Source organism: Lolium rigidum, chromosome 7 (assembly GCF_022539505.1).
Source record: "Lolium rigidum isolate FL_2022 chromosome 7, APGP_CSIRO_Lrig_0.1, whole genome shotgun sequence".
Classification (NCBI taxonomy): domain Eukaryota; kingdom Viridiplantae; phylum Streptophyta; class Magnoliopsida; order Poales; family Poaceae; genus Lolium; species Lolium rigidum.
Genome location: NC_061514.1, coordinates 201,951,192 through 201,967,536, shown reverse-complemented (window position 1 = coordinate 201,967,536; position 16,345 = coordinate 201,951,192). Strand labels below are relative to the sequence as shown.

At 51.8% G+C, this 16,345-nt stretch overlaps 1 protein-coding gene across 1 annotated transcript; it reads left to right on the top strand.

Moving 5' to 3' along the window:
* Positions 1 to 310: 310 nt before the first annotated feature.
* LOC124672447 (E3 ubiquitin-protein ligase ATL6-like) lies at positions 311 to 1,522 on the top strand. The gene is made up of 2 exons (XM_047208670.1): positions 311 to 370; positions 401 to 1,522. Exons 1-2 carry the CDS (start codon positions 311 to 313, stop codon positions 1,520 to 1,522), a joined length of 1,182 nt encoding a protein of 393 aa, XP_047064626.1.
* The last annotated feature ends 14,823 nt before the right edge of the window (positions 1,523 to 16,345 follow it).

Here is a 16,345-nt window from a genome sequence, read left to right as displayed (position 1 = left end):
TGCATATCATCGCGAGACAGCATTTAGTGTGTCCCTAAAATTAGTCAACAAAGATCAATCTTGATGTGCGGAAAAAAGAGCAAAAGGGGAAGTGTCCACTCGTCAGAAGTTTTCTACCCTAGAAAGAAAAGGGAGGTGGGAATTTGGGATTTGGGCGCCGCCGCTATAGCGTCGTAGCACACCGCAGTACCGCACCACACCACCGCCTCTCGCCCTCGATTAGAGGCCGAATCCCATTGAAGTACACCGGCGCCGCACCGCGTAGCTGCTAGTAGTTTCGCCAGGCGATTGCAATTCTGCTGTTCCGATGATGGGGGCGCGCGGGCACCTCCTCCTGGTCGCCCTCTGCCTCCTCGGCGCCGGCGCGGCCGTCATCGTCGGCGGGCAGCCTACGCCTCAGCCGCCAGCGCAGCAGCCGCCACCGCCGCCGCCCCCGAGGCCGACGCCGTTCGGGCGCACCATGTCGACGGTCATCACGGTGGCGATCAGCGTCTTCTTCTTCCTTCTCTTCTTCTGCGCCTACATCAACCAGTGCCGCCTGGCTGGCGAGGGCGGCGCGATGCTGGGCCACAACGTCCCGGTGGGAGGAGGCCCGTCGAGGAGGGGCAAGCGCGGGCTGGACCCGGCGGTGGTGGCCACGTTCCCGATCGTGCCGTACCGGGAGGTCAGGGAGCACAAGATCGGGCGGGGCGAGCTGGAGTGCGCCGTGTGCCTCACGGCGTTCGAGGAGGCCGACGACCTCCGCCTGCTCCCGCACTGCTCCCACGTCTTCCACCCCGAGTGCATCGACCCCTGGCTCGAGACGCGGGTCACCTGCCCGCTCTGCCGCGCCAACCTCGAGAAGCCTCCGCCGCCGCCGCTACCGGCCGCAATTGCGCCCCCGTCGCCCGAGCCGACGACGCCACGGACTCCGATCCGGTCGCCGCCGCACGCAGTGGCGATAGCGGTGCCGCCGGCGCAGCAGGAAGAGGGGGAGGAGAGCGACGAGGACGATAGGAAGGAGGAGAGCGACGAGGACGATAGGAAGGAGGAGGCGATGGAGCTGGAGACGCTGCGCAGCGAGCGGCGGGCGGCGCGGCTGCCGAGGTCCAACTCCACGGGACACTCGCGCTTCGCGGCGTCCGCCGAGGCCGCCGCGCGGAGCGACCACGAGAGGTTCACGCTGCGGCTGCCGCACCACGTGCGGGAGCAGGTGCTCACGGCGCGCCGCCTGCGCCACGCCACCAGCCTCATCGACATCTCCGGCATGAGCCCCGACGGGAGCTCGCGCGGAGGACGGCGCGCCGGGCCCGGGGGCAGCAGCTTCGGCAACCCAGGAACCGGAACCGGCGGCGGTGGCGGCAGCAGCCACGGCGGGCGGCGGTGGCAGGGGTTCCTGGCCAGGACCATGTCGTGGGCCCGCGGGGGAGGCGACGGGTCCGTGCGGAAGGGCTGGGACGGCTCCACCAGGAGGGGAAGGGATGACGCCGAGTCGAGCCGGAAAGGGGCCGCCTCACCCTCGCCGGCGGCGGCGCGGCCGTGACGACGTCGGCGGTCCACATCCACAGCCCACGGAAACCAACAAACCTTGTGAACTGTAGAAATTAATGGCGTGTAATTCGCCGCGTTTTCGTCGAGCATTTGATTGAGCGTATGGATATATTTTTCGTCGTTTTTAGATAGCCTAGCTAGAACTAGAATACAGTATTTACGTTTTCTCAATTCGTTTGACTTGTCTCGCTGGGTGAAATGCTTGTTCGATTGGACTGTAGATTCTCTCCGATGGGATTCCACTGATAACCTGAACAAGGGAGAAGAACTGGAAGAAGGTTCCCCTCTCTGGATATCTCGACCTTTTTCCAATAACAGATGACAGCCTTCTCTTTTCTGAAAGATCGATTTGCTTTCAAGAACCTTTTGTAATAGACAATTGTTAGTGGGAGAAGAAGAATTTGTGCCACGCCTTTTAATCATTTTCTCGGAGATTCTTTAGCCCCAAAAGAGATTCTTGTTCGTAAACTGGGGGCTGTGAAATTGTGTGGTTGTTTAATGGATGGTTGTCTAAGATCAATCAATCTACATTTGCAGACAAATGGCAAGTGGAAACATCAGGGTAGTAACCAAATATGCGCCTCAAAAAAATTCATGTTACTGTAGCTCATGGATAGCACAACGAAATTCTATGGTTTGGAAGTCCACAGAAAACTAACTGAGGTTCGGTTCAGAAAGAACAACACAGCGGATAAGTACGTGGCATGATTACAGGAGCGTTGCGTAGTGGCTGTGCTTTGACGAGCCGCCAGTATGGTATCTAGCGGCAACGCCGGGAGGACCCACTACAGGACAGATGGAGAGACTGTGCAAGATATCACCATGACAGCGTCGAAAACGAGTGGATGAGTGAACCGCTTATCTGGCGTGGAAGACACGGAACGAAGCTGTCGAAGTGTTGATGCTACGGAACAAAAGCACACGACCCATGGACGCAATTAGATCAGCCATTACTTGTGACAAACAGGATGTGTGCCCCATTATATATATGGCTGATAGTCTGAACTGAATTGGCACGCGAAGTCTAAATTAAGATGACTTTCTTTTGCTTTTTGACCGTGGAATGAGTTTGGATTTTTACTAATGAAACGAATTAGCAGCTCGCTTTGGTACTTTGGTAGTGCCTCTACACAAAAGATAAGGGAACAACGCGCGGCGAAAGCGAGAGTAGTTTTCTTTTTTGTTGTTCTTATAATTCCTTCCCAAAAGCTAGCATGGACAAGCCAATATCCATTTTTCTAAAAAGATAAAGTCGGCATCCTTTATAATTGATTGGCGCACAGTAGCCATCAGCCGACATGTCTTATATTTCTAAGAGTTTATTGCACCTTTAGACGTTGCGACAATTGTTATCAATTTTAGATTTAGCCTATTTCTTCCTTAGTTGTGATATTGTTACATCTTTTACTCTATCTACCAGAGTTGGTTGGGTGGACATATTTGGTTAATTACGCTATAATTTGTCTATTCCTACTCTATAGTGAGAGATTACCATGTTGGCAATGGCCCTAGCGATTATGTGCTCAATTCTTTAGTCTTTACTATTAAGGTGAAACATGCAATGTCACAGTTTCCCGACGTCACATTTCAAATTATTTACAGAACCAATGCCACCGCGCTTGCACTTCTTAAAAATAAGTAACAAATCTTATCTCTACCTCTATGTTTAACGCCCGCATACAGTGGCTAGCCTAAATTCCGAAATTATCGCGCAGTCCTTCGCATCTCGTTTATCCTCACGCGCTTCTCCGCTAATCCCCCGCACCACAACAAAATGGAGTCAAGAACTGAAGATGCATCTCTGCTTCGTCGTCTTCTCCTCGATTCAGTTCCTGGAGATCAAAGATGCCACTCTGTCGAGAGAAAAGCCGCACGGGCCAGCTCACACTCACCAATGTCGCTACGCTATGTGCCGAGCAGGCGAGGATGTCATTCCCGTGTGTGTCGGGATGCAAACCACGCTGCAGCCTTCCTTCCCCCTTGTAGCTGGGGATGAGCCGCCCTCAGGGCATCTCCAACCGGGCGACCCATCCCGCGTCCGCGCGTCCGGATGGGTCGAAACGGACAAAACCGTGGCCCAGCGCGCGGACCCATCCCTAAAACGGATGGTCGTGGCGTCCGGGACGACCCAAACCCGGCCCAAATCTTGGACGAGTTTGCGTGGCCGCGGACGCGAAAGGCTGGTCGCTCGCGTCCTCCCCTTGTCCGCCCCTGGCCCGCCTGTCTGCCTCCACAACAGAAACACTCCACTCCACTCCCAAACCTAGAGATGGCCGACGAAGCGACTGCCGCCGCCACCGCCACCACCGCCACCATCGGAGAGGAGGCACTGGTCGCGGCCGTTGCCGCTCCTGCCGTGGAGGCGGCTCCTGAACTGGACGCTCCGGTGGTCGTGGAGCCCGGGCCGCCGACGAAGAAGGCGAAGCCCGAGCTCACCGCGGAGCAGAGGGCGATGGAGTCCAAGAAGCGGGCGGACCGGCGCAGGGCGTCTGATCAACGGAAGAAGGAGGCCGCCGCCGAGGAGGAGCGGGTGCGGGCGGCGGAGCACCTCCTCCAACTCCAAACACAGGCGAAGAACATGGTCATGCAAGAGCAGCAGGCGCAGGCCATGCTGTTTTACGGCCACTCAGCGCTCGGCCAGCACATGCTCATCCCCGGCACCGGCACGGCCTCGGGGGGGGAGCTCGGCCTCATCCGTGACCCTGCCCCTTCCTCCAAGATCAACTGGCTCACCGTCCGCCCCGTTTGGGCACGACTGGGGGCGCATTCTGGGCGGCACGCGTACCAGTCACGGGATGGGTCACCGGAGGTGGGAGAGTCCATGTCGGGGCCGTCACCTTCGTCCATTGACCTCAACCGTGCGCCGGCGAACTCCAAAGGCCCCAAGAACCTGGCAGCAGCTGCCATGGCCGGTGCACGCAACCTGTTCGACGATTTGTCGGCCGCGCGTGCGCAGTCACCGTCGACCGTGCAGGCCCCTCCGTCTTACGCGCAGACGATGCCGGCCACCCTGCCATATCCTTCGACACAGCAGGCTCCCCAGCCACCTCCCGTTGACACACAGGAGGGCACAACTGCCTGCCCCGGCAGCATAAACATCGAGGAGGAGCCGTTGTTCGTTGAGGGCCTCACACAAGCCGCAGCTGCACAAGCTAGAGCTCGTCGGGTAAGCAAACGAACCGCCAACTACACGGAGAAGGAGGACAAGGTGATCGTCCAAGGATGGTTGACCATCGGGCAAGATACGTTGACAGGTGCCGAGCAGAAGGGGACCGCATTCTGGCGCCGGATCTATGAATACTTCCATGAACATCGCAAATATGGACAGGAGCCATTTGAGAGCGACCGCAGCCGAGATATCGATCCAAAAGAGGTGGGGAACAATTCAAACGGAATGCAACAAGTTCCGGGCGACGTATGAGCACGCGAAGCGGCTCCCGTTAGTGGCATGGGTATGAAGGACTTGGTATGATTCTTAACCTCAACTTAATCATCCGATATTCGCACATATGTTTATCGTTGTTCTCTCGCTTTGCTCTAGGTGTGGCGAGCTTTGGAATTCTACAAAGCCAACAATGGAGACAAGACCTTTGCCTTCCCTCATTGTTGGAAGGAACTCCAGGGCACCCCCAAGTTCCAGGAGGGGTATGAGGGGTACATGGCGACCTTGACTGGCAACAACCCCGCCAAAGATGCCACGGTCATTGACCTTGATGGTGGGCAGCCTTGCGGTAGCTCCGCTTCTCGTGCAAGTCGTCCACGCGGCCACAAGTCAACCAAAGCCGACATGAAGCGTGATGCTTCGTCCATGCTATTGTATGGCACTTTGAAGGAGATGCATACGGACGAGAGAGGTGTCCACGGACAAGAGGGATGAGAGGAGGCGCCGGGAGAAAGAAGAGGACAGGAAGAAATTCTTTGATGTCCAGCAGAAGAAGCTTGAGATTGAAGAGGTCAAGGCCCAGGCCAAAGCTAAAGAACTTGAGCTCAAAGAGAGAGAACTTGAGCTCACAGCACTGGCAAGGGCGAAAGAGGTGGAGATGAAGGCGAAGGAAATTGAGCTCAAAGCAATGGCAAGGGCCAAAGAGATGGAGATGAAGGCGCAGGAAGTTGAGCTCAAACGCCAAGCCGAGGACAACCTCATCATGAACGCCGACTTGACCAACATGAGTGAGGCGAAGAGAGCTTGGTTCGAGAAGAGGCAGAAGGAGATCCTCGAGCGCCCAAATTGAGTTAGACAATCTCAATTGTAATTTTTATATTTTTCTCAAACTATGGCACATTTTAATTGATTTATCATGTTACATTTGATACTATTTTATGCTATTTGCTATATTTTATGTTTGTTATATATTATTCCATGTTTATGAGATATTATTCTAGGTTTAGACATTGTTTTATAAAGTATCTGTGGCTAGATGGCCTATTTCTCAAAGAAGTAGGCCAAATGGCCAAATTGGGTGGCCGCTGCGTTGGGCGCAGCGTGCGACCCAAACGGACACGCGGACGCGGGGCGCTGTCCGGGTATCCGTTCGGCCACCCAAACGGCCCAAAACGGACGGCCCAGCGCGTCCGTTTGGGTCGCCCGGTTGGAGATGCCCTCAATCCTCGCGACGAGGAGACGTTTCCGCCTCTCCATGCCGTTGGAGATGCAGGCGCTGCCGCTCCTCCTCCATGGGCAGGGGACGATGCAGACATTACTGCCCTTCCTCTGCGCGGCCGGGGATGACGCAAACTCTGTCGTCCTTCCTTCGCTCCACCTTGGACGCAAACGCCTCCCTGAGATCGACGACCCATACTAAGGCTGGTGTCAATGCACCGCCCCACTATAGCCTCGCCACGTCAGCTTTTTCCTCACTCTCACCCCACTCTCACCCCACTCTCACCCCACCTTGCCAATGTATAGGCTATAGTGAGAGCTCTCACTTCTCTCTCCTCCACATCAGCTTTTCTCTCTCCTCAACATTAGCTTTTCTTTTTCAGATTACAACATTAAAAATAATGCAAGGAAATTATTTTATTGAACTAAAATTGTTACCGATTACATCATAAAAAGAAATTACATAAAAATTTGAAAAAATTACATAAGAATTTGAAAAAATTACATAATCTAGGCATTATGAGCCCACACATGCTCAATCAAATTACATAAAAATTTGAAAAAATTACCGGTTTTTTGAAGTACCAACGGCTACCCCAACAGCTAGCTGAGGTGGACGAATCAGATCGCGCCACCTCAGCTACTACCGCCCCTCTCTCGCCCGCTTAACGCCCCCTCTCGCCCGCCTACCGCCCCGCTCCCGCCCGCCTAGCGCCCGCTCTCGGCCGCGCTGTCGCCCGCCCGTCTCTCGCCCCGCCCCGCCACCGCGCCGCCCCGCTCTCGCCCCCTCTCTCGCCCCCCTATCGCCCCCAGCGCGGGCGGTAGCCGGGCGGTAGCGGGCGCTACCGCCGGGCGCCCGCGCCACCGCCATGCGCTCTCGTCTCGCCGCCCTATCGCTCGCCTCTCGCCCCGACGCCGGCGCTACCGCCCCTGCTCCAGCCCGCGTTGGCACCAACCTAAGAGCTGAGTGAGGATTGTCGATTGCTTCTTTTTTCAGTTTTATGAAACTGCAAGTTTTATTTATTCCTCGTGTAACTGAGGTTGTGAATCCCTATGATTGAATCCTTGCTATAATTTTGAAACTTGCAGGTAATTGTCTTCTACTTTGTAATATGTAGTAAAGTACCAAGTTTTGAACTTGTGAAGTAGTTTTATGATATCATATCTCTTTTATTACTCACAGTTGTATCTACAGATGCTAATATGGTATGAAAATTTTCCATTGTTAACCAATGTTTTAAATTACCATGATTCAAAAGGACGATTGATGTTTCTAAATTCTAACCCTGACTCTACCATGTTGCCATCAGCCCTTAAGATGCTGATATTCTGTCTTGTCTCTGCTTATTCCTGGTGCTAGACTATCCTTCCATTTTCCTGACTCGTAAACATAAGTGCTTGCCTCATCTTTAGTGAATCTGGATGAATTGTTCAATTATGTATTGGTTTCTCAAGCTGCTGGCTTAGTCTGTATTCAGCTGCGCAAGCAGTGTTCTATGTTATCAAATATTTCATAGTTGCAATATACTAATGCGTAGGTCCATTGCATATGAAAATTATGCTAATATATCATGTTGTGTCACATAGATGCATGAGTTCTTGCTCAAAGAAAATAAAAAAATAGATGCATGAGTTTGTTAGCCTTGCTGATTAATTGCTTTCTTAATACATGAACATGCTAACACATGTACTTGACGACATCGATGGGCGATGGCAACAGCTCCTCCTATACAACCAGAAGCTTCGGCACTCCTTGCAGCATGAACTGCACATCTTCTTCAGCTTTGGCAGGGCACAACTTATCCCTTGCTAATCAGTTGGTTTTTATTGAATTGATAAATGTGAAATCGACTTCTAATATGTGTCAAGAGCTATTTGTATCGGAAAAGATATAGTCACAAACCGGTACCTAGAAAAGATACAGTCAGGAGGCGGCGGAAGCCACAAACCCCATCTAGGATTCCATCCTCCTCGCTGGCGATGCCGCCGATCCGCTCCGTCTCCGTGGCCTTGGGTCCTTGGAGGCGTGGTGGACCACGGTTCCTCGCCGGCGGGGAGTTTTCGTTCTTAATTTAGTTTGCTTTTCAGTGTGTTTTTTAGGATGGTGAGGCGGCGGCTACATCTTGAAGTTACAATAAAGTCCTCCCGCCCTATCCTTCCTCCGGTGGTGCATCTAGTGCTGACAGGGAGCACGTGGAGTTGTGTGCTCGTCGGATCTCCTGGGATCCGGTTGGTTTTCGTGTTTGTTGGTGTGGTTTCATATCAATCTCTTTCGATCTATGGTTGTCATCATTAGCGATGGTTGATGCTCTAGTGCGCTGGTCCTTTGGGACCTTAGCTCGATGACTTCTCGTCTGTCTACTACAACAAGCTCTACTATGACAAGTTTTGCCCGGCTCCGGCGATGGAGGGGTGAGGACAGTGGCACGCCTTCCGCTCGTACTAGTGTCTGTAGTCGTCGCTAGATGATTTGAGTGCTAATTTGTAATTTTCTTTACTTTTTGATCTATTTGTACTACTGCTAATTTATTAATAGATTGGTGGATTTTTCGCAAAAAAAAGAGCTATTTGTATCGTGCCTGATGCATAAGGCCGGTGCCAACGCGGGCGGTAGTGGAGGCGGTACCGCCCGCGGCGGGGCGGGAGGCGGGCGGGACGGGAGCGACAGGCGTTGGCGGGCTCGCCCGGCGGTAGCGCCCGCTACCGCCCGGCTACCGCCCGCATTGGCGGCGGCAGTGAGGCGGGAGGGGGGCGGGAGGCGGGGCGGCGCGTTGGCGGGCCGGGGCGGGAGGGGGGCGGGCGACAGGGCGGGCGGGAGTGGGCGGTAGGCGGGCGGGAGTGGGGCGGGAGCGGGCGGGAGTGGGGCGGGAGAGGGGCGGTAGTGGCTGAGGTGGCGCGATCTGATTCGTCCACCTCAGCTAGCCGTTGGGGTAGCCGTTGGTACTTCAAAAAACCCTAAAATTTCAGCCCCCCTCTATAAATACCTCCATCCGGTTTCACTCACTCCACACCCATTTCATCTCCTCCACTCTCCATTTCCACTCCCTCTCAACGCCATGTCTTCGTCCAGCAGTTCGAGCGACGGAATAGAGGGTGAGCTGATCGCTGCATTCCAGGCGGAGTACGAGGAGGAGATGCTGAACGAGGAGGAGGAGGAGGAGCCAAGACGGCCGCGACGCCGCCGAGACACTACTAGGAAAAGGCCTAGCCGTAAGAAGGCTATCAGTGGCGCACAGCAAAAGTGGTGCGCCACTGCTAGTTAGTAGTGGCGCACCAAAAAATGGTGCTCCACTAGTACCAATATAGCAGTGGCGCACCGCTTTTGGGGTGCGCCACCACTAAAGTTTTGCCAGATCTCACCTCTCCCCGAAACTTAGCAGTGGCGCACCCCTTAGTGGTGCGCCATTGCTATCTCACATAGCAGTGGCGCACCTATAAATAGTAGGCCATTGGTAAGTGTGAGGCTATATTATAGATGAGGGCTAGAGTTAGCAGGGACGTACTGCATATAGGTGCGCCACTACTAGTTTAAATAGCAGTGGAGCATACATATGGGGTGCGCCACTGTGTGCGCGAAATTCGCACCACCGTGCCACGCGCCACCCACCGCACATGGCCTGGCAGGCCATCCCCCACCACGCCACGCGCACAAGGCTGCAGTGCTGCCCCCCGCGCCGAATGAACCACCGAGGCCACGCAGCTTGGGCCCACCATGGCGAGGCCGCACCGATCCACTTTCTCTCTCCCCTGTCCTCCCAATTCTGCCAAACCCAAACCACTCCCTCGCATCCACCCATTTCCTCCCAAGTCCCAACCAACCAAACCCTAACCCCGAATCCGGCGGCGGCGGCGGCGCCGGCCACCCACCGGGCGTCGCGGCAGGCTTCCTCGCCGGCGCGCGCGTGCGTGCATCCATGCGCGCCGCCCCGTCGAGCTTGCTCGCCCGCGTCGCATCAGGCGCGTCGAGGCCCTCCGGTGAAGATGCCTCCGGTGGCCACCAGATCCGGGGGCGCCTCAACCTCCACGACGCCCCACGGCGAGGCAACTCACCTGCCGGCTCGCCATCCAGGACGACGCGGCTCCGTCGCCGAGGATGAGGCAGCAGCCGCATCAAGGCCTCAAGGTCTACGCCATCGAGCCGTCGCCGTCCGGACTCTCCATTTGCTGGACCTGCCACTGGACGCAAGAAGCAAGACGAGGACAGCGAGATCGATGTGCGGCCCTGCTCCATCTCCAGGTCCACGGCGCAGCAGCCGCCGACCCCGACCGCCAGGAACCTGGAGATGATGACGACGGCGAGATCGATGTGCGGCCGAGCTAGTCGCGCGCCATGTCGGGGTCTGGGTGGTCGAGTGCGCGGGGAGCCGCTGCGCGACGAGCACTCCGTCGAGCCATCATCCTCCTGCCACGCCCTGCTCCACGACGCAGCAGACCCCGACCCCGACGTCCTGCATCTCGACGCGGCGCACCTTCAAGCGACCCCGACCCCGACCCCAACGGCTTGCATCAACTACGACGGCAAATGCGCGCGCCGGGCGCACGGCCTAATCGGGCGCGACCTGTGGACGCGGCGCGGGACTTGCCGGGGTCGGGCGCACCAGGCGGTGGCATCGACGAGGGCCTCGGGCGGCGCCGCCGTCCCCTTTAATTAGGACTTGATTGATTTTTTGTTTTTGGCTTTAGGGTGTTTTCTGTAAATTTCTTTGTAATTTATGTTTAACTGGTGTGTAAGTAAGTTAATTACTGTAATCTATATCCTAAAAAATAGTGCAATTTATTGTTATTGCCAGGACAACCTGGTCTGCTTTTTTTTTGTTTGCTAGCATAGTTAACAGTGGCGCACGTCGATGCTCATGGTGACGCACATGCACTTCTTTTTTAATTTCAGAGCTGTGGCGCATGGAGAGTAGTTGTGGCGCACTATGGGGACCATAGCTGTGGCGCACTGGGTAGTGCGCCATTGGTATTTGATTTACTAATGGCGCACTAGTGGTGCGCCACAGCTAACTGTTAGCAGTGGCGTGATAGCAGTGGCGCACCACTAGTGCGCCACTGATAGCCAAAACCAGTGCGCCACTGATAAGCTGTTTTCTAGTAGTGAGAGGTCATCAGACGTGATCGTCTTGGTGCCCACGATCGGCTGTTCGAGGACTACTTCGCCGACGACTGCAACTACCCTCCGAGCTTCTTTCGCCGAAGGTATCGGATGAGGCGATCCCTTTTCTGCGCATTGTGGATAGATTGGGTGAATACTCTCCGTATTTCACCCAAAGATTTGATGCTCTCGGTCGTCCTGGTCATTCTACCCTACAAAAGTGTACTGCGGCTTTGCGTCTGTTAGCTTATGGAGCCTCTGCAGATACGATAGATGAGTGGCTTAAGTTAGCTAGACAAACTACATCAGATTGTCTAGATAGATTCCGTGAAGGCATCATTGCTCGTTACGGGGAGACGTTTTGCCGTCGACCAAGCTGTCGAGGATACTCAGCGTACGTTAGCGAAAGCCGAGGAGCGTGGCTTTCCGGGCATGTTAGGGAGCATCGATTGCATGCATTGGCAGTGGAGGAACTGCCCGATGGCTTATGCTTGGTCAATTCACAAGGGGAGACATCAAACACCCTACCATAATCTTAGAAGCCGTTGCGTCGTATGATCGTTGGATCCGGCATGCCTTTTTGGAGTGGCCGGGTCGAACAACGACCTCAATGTACTCAACCGGTCGCCGTTGTTCACGGATGTGCTTAGGGGAGAAGCACCCGTAGTGAACTTCACGGTGAATGGACACGAGTACAACTATGGTTACTACCTTGCCGACGGCATCTACCCCTCCTGGCCGGTGTTCATGAAAGATGTTACTCTTCCACAAAGTGAAAAGCAGCGAATGTTCACTGCTGCTCAATCAGCTTGGCGCAAAGATGTGGAGTGTGCCTTTGGAGTGCTGAAGGCTAGGTTCAACATTCTAGCAGTTCCGGGCCGCTCCTTCTCGAGGCGTACTCTTGGGTTGATCATGCGTGCATGTGTCATTCTCGCACAACATGATCATCGACGATGAGCGTGGTACAAATTTGGCGCACAACTATGAGACCGTTGAGTCCAATGTCGGCCCTGCTATACACCACCATGCACCACCAAGCCTAGCAGCCAGGATTCAGATGGACAACGAAATGAGGGACTCACTCGGTGTATACACAGCTCCAGCAAGATTTGATTGAGCATGTGTGGGCTCATAATGCCTAGATTATGTAATTTTTTCAATTTTTTATGTAATTTTTTCAAATTTTTATGTAATTTCTTTTTATGATGTAATCGGTAACAATTTTAGTTCAATAAAATAATTTCCTTGCATTACTTTTAATGTTGTAATCTGAAAAAGAAAAGCTAATGTTGAGGAGAGAGAAAAGCTGATGTGGAGGAGAGCGAAGTGAGAGGTCTTACTATAGCCCATGCATTGGCAAGGTGGGGTGAGAGTGGGGTGAGAGTGGGGTGAGAGTGGGGAAAAAGCTGACGTGGCGAGGCTAGAGTGGGACGGTGCATTGGCACCAGCCTAAGAGTTAATAGAGTAAACCGAATTTAGGGAATGGGTTCAGAACTCCAATCCCTTTATCGAAAAAAAAGAACTCCAATCCCTGCTTGGGTTGTTCGGCGTATTTTCTGCGGAGTTACCATACAATGTTGACGATGCTCATGTCGACTCGCTGGGAAGCACGAGTTATGAGTTGACACGCAGCTCCCTACAAACTAACTTGCTTTTTTTGGGCGAATTTTTTACAACCGAACATGTTGGACGAATAGAAATGGTTTCAGTACGAATATAGGAGTATTACAAATCTTTCACAGATTTATCCGGTCAACACAACTACAGCTACACAAGCGCGTGCAGCCACCGATCCGGAAGATGGATTGTAGCGCGGGAGCTCTCTCTCCATAGAAAAGTTAATTCCGAAGTCAAAACTACTCAACCGACAGTAGTTAACAGTTCACAGATAAATTGGCCAATCAAATGTAACACTTGTTAGGGCATGTACAATGGTGATGACTCAGCTGTCTGTAACAGGTAGTTACAGGTGATTTTGGTGATGTGGAGGAAAGATAATGAGGAGAGAGAAGGAGGCTGTCTGTAAAGTTACAGACAGTCTGTAGGCTTCTTACAGACAGCTTACAGACACCAGTTTTGCTATTGTATGAAGGGTGTCTTTAACTTATACTCACATATAGCTATGACTAAAAATAGATAACTTACAGACAGACTATTATATACACTGTCTATATCATTGTCTATAGATGACATGTAGTAGTATTACAGACAGCATCCGTCTAAACCAATGTACATGCCCTTAGGTCCGCTACCAGCCAAACCGAAGACCATACTAAGGGCATGTACAATGGTCTAGACACATGGTGTCTGTAATATCACTCCATGTCATATATAGACAATAGTATAGACAACGTCTACAATGGTCTGTCTGTAAGCTATCTATTTTTAGCCATAACCATGTGTGAGTATAAGTTATAGACACCCTTCATACAACAACAAAAATGCTGTCTGTAAGGCGTCTGTAAGAAGTCTACAGACTGTCTGTAACTTTACAGACAGCCTCCCTCTCTCTCATCATTCTCTTTCCTCCACATCACCAAAACCACCTATAACTATCTCTTACAGACAGCTGAGTCATCACCACTGTACATGCCCTAACTTACATTAGACAAGCCTGTTAGGGCATGTACAATGGGGATGAGTTAGCTGTCTGTAAGAGGTAGTTATAGGTGGTTTTGGTGATGTGGAGGAAATAGAATGAGGAGAGAGAAGGAGGTTGTCTGTAAAGTTACAGACAGTCTTTAAGTTTCTTACAGACAGCTAACAGAAGACACCATTTTTGTTGTTGTATGAAGAGTGTCTATAATTTATACTCACATATAACTATGACTAAAAATAGACAACGTACAGACAGACTATTGTATACATTGTCTATATCATTGTCGATAGATAACATGGACTAGTACTAGAGACACCATCCGTCTAAACAAATGTACATGCCCTTAGGACATGCACATTGGTTTAGACAGATGATGTCCGTAGTACTACTACATGTCATCTATAGACAATAGTATAGACAGTGTGTACAACAGTCTGGTCTGTAAGTTGTCTAATTTTAGCCATAACCATATGTGATTATAAGTTACAGACACCCTCCATACAATAGCAAAATCGCAGTCTGTAAGCTGTCTGTAAGAATGCTACAGACTGTCTGCAACTTTACAGACAGCCTCACTCTCTCTCCTCAATCTCTTTCCTCCGCATCATTAAAATCACATATAACCACCACTCACATACAGCTTAGTCAGCACCATTGTACATGTCCTTAGGGGTTATGTTTAGCTTTATAAATCGTTTTCGATCTCCTTCCACACCGATGTTATACTAAATCCCACAAATCTTTCCCTTGCACACTCGTCACCATAGGCCCGCTTAACACAACATTTTCGGCCCACCACCGTGACCGGCCACCGTGAGTATAAGACATAATGTATTGTACCAATTATACTTATTGTCCTTTCTAGATGGCGTGGAGCGCTAAAAAAGGCGTATCTTCAATACCATTGTACATGCCCTAAGCATTTACTATAACCTTTAGATTGTGTAATTAATTTTCCTTTATGTGCATATATGTTCTTTTCAACAAAAGAAATATTTTAATATCGTGAAGATACCAACTACACCATGCATCTGCAACAACGCATTACCCTAATGGCAATACGAGTGCACACAACAACAACAAAAGAGGAATTACAAAAAAGAAAAATCCCGCGACAACTATTTATTCCTTGCAGTAGCGGACCAAACAGCACAAAGACAACACCATAAATCCACCTTCTTCAAAAGCGACGCCTTCAAAATGAGAACATTGCACAAACGTCGTCGGCTTTATGATCATAGATCGTAAGTTTACACCGTGGAGAAGGTCCACGCTCTCAAAAGCAATGCCTTAAACAAGGCTATTACTAGGCACAACCAATTAAGGTTAGACCTTGGGATTTCACTCAAAAGATTAGACTCTGAATTTCTCATGCGATGACGCCCCCACTTGCCGATGCAGCTTCTCCAAGTCACGATTCACCAAACTAATCCCTCATCTCCACCAGGACTCGAGCCACCAATACTAGTCCTACGATCTCAACTTCCATGCCATTCTCCGCCTCTAATATCACCATGAAACTGAAACCATGTCCACGATGGCAATAGACGCTTTGCATCGCTTCCTCCAAAACCAAACGGTAAAAAAACACGGTTACGCGCTATCGAATCCCATCCGATCTGACAATCACTATGAAGGGATTCGTAGCATAGAAAACAAAAATTTTCCTACCGCAAGAACGAAAACCAAGCCAAGATCTAATCTAGTAGACGGTAGCAACGAGGAGATGAAGAGACTAACCCTCGAAGATTCGCAAAGCTTAACGAGATTAGATCTCGGGGTGGATGTAGTCGATCACTTGCCGCTTGCAAAAGCGCGTAGAAGATCTTGATCTTGACGGTGCCACAATCGGGCAGCACCTCCGTACTCGGTCACACGTACAGCTTGATGAAGACACCTCCTCCTTGTTCCAGCAAGCGGGGAGATGTGGTAGATGGGATCTAGTCCAGCAGCACGACGGCGTGGTGGTGGTGGAGAGTTTGCGCGGACAGGGATTCGCCTGTACGCGTTGGGTGGAAGAAACTAGGCAAAAGTTGGAGCAAACGGAGCAAACGACCGCGGAACAAAAATCTGGCCGTACACGACCTGCGTGTCTCCTTTTATAAGCGCGTGAGGCGGTGGGCGAACGTGCACAGCACGCCGATCTAATCGGCCACACGCGGAGGCGCGCGTGCCAAGGCAACGATCGGCTGGACCGATCGGCCAAGGCAGCGACACTGCCTCCCAACGTGGTGTGCACATCCAGGACTCTTCCTTGGCCCATCCCACGTGCTTCCTCTTTCTCTTTTTTCTTCTTTTTTGCTTTTACCTCTTTTCTTTTATAATCTGCCAACATGGGTTTTAGTTGGCCCATTGGCAAAATACCTCATAGACTACTTTTAGCCTTATATTTATTTCTACTAAATAAACATATATATATTAGTAATTAGTAATTCAATTAATTAATAAATTACTAATACTCTTCCCGGAACAATTCCGTAACTCTCCAAAACTATTTCTTTAATCCCAAAACTACCCCTAG